Source organism: Rhinoraja longicauda, unplaced genomic scaffold, assembly GCF_053455715.1.
Source record: "Rhinoraja longicauda isolate Sanriku21f unplaced genomic scaffold, sRhiLon1.1 Scf001185, whole genome shotgun sequence".
NCBI classification, from domain to species: Eukaryota; Metazoa; Chordata; class Chondrichthyes; order Rajiformes; family Arhynchobatidae; genus Rhinoraja; species Rhinoraja longicauda.
Window position 1 is genome coordinate 33,965 of NW_027602401.1, and position 3,039 is coordinate 37,003.

General features: G+C 48.8%; 1 protein-coding gene across 1 annotated transcript; it reads left to right on the forward strand.

Moving 5' to 3' along the window:
- The first annotated feature begins 262 nt into the window (after positions 1 to 262).
- On the forward strand, positions 263 to 2,891 carry LOC144591602 (putative G-protein coupled receptor 139). The gene is made up of 2 exons (XM_078395658.1): positions 263 to 329; positions 1,990 to 2,891. Exons 1-2 carry the CDS (start codon positions 263 to 265, stop codon positions 2,889 to 2,891), a joined length of 969 nt encoding a protein of 322 aa, XP_078251784.1.
- The last annotated feature ends 148 nt before the right edge of the window (positions 2,892 to 3,039 follow it).

The following is a 3,039-nucleotide window of genomic DNA, read 5'->3' on the forward strand; positions in this document are numbered from 1 at the left end:
GTAATGTCCAATTGCTGACAGTGTGTCTCTCCATCTTAACCCAGCAGACTCATTATCCAGTCTTCCTTATTTCGTAATCAAACTCCAAACTCAACTCAGCGAGGCATTGCCTTCGCTATCGTCATCTCTTTGTTTCTATTTTTAACCGCGTTGAAACCTCGATGTTCCCGCAGAGATGGACAAGGCTATAAAGCGCTCGGAATGTGGCGTCGACACACATTTGTTTCTTCTTCATCAAAGTAAACGTCTCTTCAAATAGAAAATGGGAGCAGAGTATTTCAAAGTGGAGAAAATATTGTACGTGATCATCGCCGTCATTGGAGTCCCTGGTAAGTGAGCAGAGCAAAATTAATGTAGGACTTCGCCCGAATCTGTAACGGACATCAAAGAAAAGGCTGAACGAACCAAGAAAAAAATACTTTCGTTCAGTCTTCAGTTAAAATAATGCAATGTATTTCTAGTGATGCTAGTGCGGGAGTACGGGAGTACGTGTTTCGGCCAGTGCGGGGAGTTTGTATCCCGGACAGTGCAGGGAGTATTTATCCAGGGCAATGCGGGGGGGAGGGGGGGGGGAGTATTATCGCGGATAGTGCGGGAGTACGTGTTTTGGCCAGTGCGGGGAGAGAGCCGAGGGTATGTTTCCCGGATAGTGCGGGAGTATGTATCACCGATAGTGCAGAAGAATAATTCACGGGGAGTGCAGTGAATAGCTATCCCGGATAGTGTGGGAGTATATATCACGGATAGTGTGGGAGCATGTATCACGGATAGTGCGGGAGTATATATCACGGATTGTGCGGGAGTATATATCACGGAGAGTGCGGTGGTATGTGTCACCGACAGTGCGGAACAATGTATCACGGATAGTACAGTGAGTGGATATCCCGGGCTGTGCGAAGAGTCTGTATCCCGGACAATGAGAGATGTATGTATCCCTGACAATGCGGGAGTATCCTAAACAGTGTGTGGCGTCTGTATCCGAATAGTGCAGGAGTATGCAACGCGACACTGCAAGAGTGTGTATCGGGATGATGCGGGCAGTATGTATTCCGGACATTGAGGGGAGTATGAATCGAGACCGGGCGGGGAGCATGTATTGGGAGAGTGCAGTGAGTAGATATCCCGGGCTGTGCGAGGAGTCTGTATCCCAGACAACGCAGTCAAGCAGCAGGGTACTCGCGTTCAGAATGAAGCATGAACCGTGTGGGACTCAGTTGATGCTAAATTGTGGACGGCAATGATTGTTGAAAGTCTTGCGTTCGACGTCCCAGAAACCAGTTCGTTAAGCTGCTTCATTGAGACAATGTTCGGTAGATTCCATGACATCGACCAAATCAGAAGATTGGAGAGTACAGCAGAAAATTTAGCTCTGAAGGTCAAAACCTCAATTATCTTGATGGATAGTGTTTTAGGACGAGAGTCATACTGCTGTTCCTAATTCTTACCCACTTCCATAGAAACATAGAAACATAGAAAATAGGTGCAGGAGTAGGCTATTCGGCCCTTCGAGCCTGTACCGCCATTCAGCATGATCATGGCTGATCCTCCAGCTCAGTAACCTGTACCTGCCTTCTCTCCATACCCCCTGATCCCTTTAGCCACAAGGGCCACATCTAACTCCCTCTGAAATATAGCCAATGAACAGGCCTCAACTACCTTCTGTGGCAGAGAATTCCACAGACTCACCACTCTCTGTGTGAAGAAATGTTTTCTTATCTCGGTCCTAAAAGACTTCCCCCTTATCCTTAAGCTGTGACCCCTGGTTCTGGACTTCCCCAACATCGGAAACAATCTTCCCGCATCTAGCCTCTCCAACCCCTTAAGAATTTTATATGTTTCAATAAGATCCCCCCTCAGTCTCTAAATTCCAGTGAGTATAAGCCTAGTCTATCCAGTCTTTCTTCATATGAAAGTCCTGCCATCCCAGGGATCAATCTGGTGAACCTTCTCTGTACTCCCTCTAAGGCTAGTTCCGTTCTTGTTCTGCAGTGAATTTGGTGGCGGTGGTGATCCTGTCCCGGGGTAAGTGCGGCCTCTCCACCTGCACCACTCGCTACCTGGTGGCCATGGCAGCGGCGGATCTACAAGTGATTGTCACTGAGGTAATTTTGTATCAGATCAATTACCATTATTTCCCGGTGTGCTTCCTGAACATTACTCCTGTCTGCATCGTACTCCGAGTCCTGTCTCGCATCGCTGTTAACTGTTCCGTCTGGTTCACCGTCACTTTCACCTTTGATCGGTTTGTCGCCATTTGTTGCCAGAAGCTGAAAACAAAATATTGCACCGGGAAAACTGCGGCTGCGGTTCTCGCAACAACCGGCGTTCTGTTCTGCCTGAAGAACGGTCTACTTTACTTCACTTATGGCCCCAGGACGATCATCGACAATGTACCGTGGTTCTGTTATCCGAAGCCAAGTTACTTTACTGACCCCGGGTGGGTGGCATTTGACTGGCTCGACATCGCTTTAACTCCGTTCCTCCCCTTCGCTGTAATCCTGCTGCTCAACGCTCTGACAGTCCGGCACATTTTAGTGGCCAGCAGGGTCCGTAAGAGGCTGAGGGGTCAGAGTAAAGGGGAGAACAGCAGTGACCCGGAGATGGAGAGCAGGAGGAGGTCTGTGGTTTTACTCTTCACACTATCCGGCAGCTTCATTCTCCTGTGGCTAACCAATGTCGCGGAATTCATCTATTATCAGGCCACAGGGATAGGAACGGGAGGAAATGAAGCTGAAATGACTTTCGCCCATGTCGGATATTTGCTAAGGAACTTCAGCTGCTGCACGAACACATTCATTTACGCTGCCACCCAGTCGAAGTTTAGAGAGCAGGTAATAGGCGCCGTGAAATATGCGTTCGCCTCAGTGCTTCGATTCATTACTCACCAATGAGTGAATCCCGGAGCAACTCACAGTCCGCGCTGCTTCCTGAAGGTCTTGGTACCTGCAAGCAACATTCACTGTGCCAGGAGAATGTGACCTTGTAACCACATATTGTGTGGACGGTCAGATTCTACCCGCAGTGACTCGGCACGCAACT

Bases quoted from the DNA above. Each gene is read 5' to 3' on its own strand.
- LOC144591602 (XM_078395658.1), top strand. From the start codon at position 263: ATGGGAGCAGAGTATTTCAAAGTGGAGAAAATATTGTACGTGATCATC. The intron at 330-1,989 runs GTAAGTGAGCAG...CTTGTTCTGCAG, and splicing joins CGCCGTCATTGGAGTCCCTG to TGAATTTGGTGGCGGTGGTG.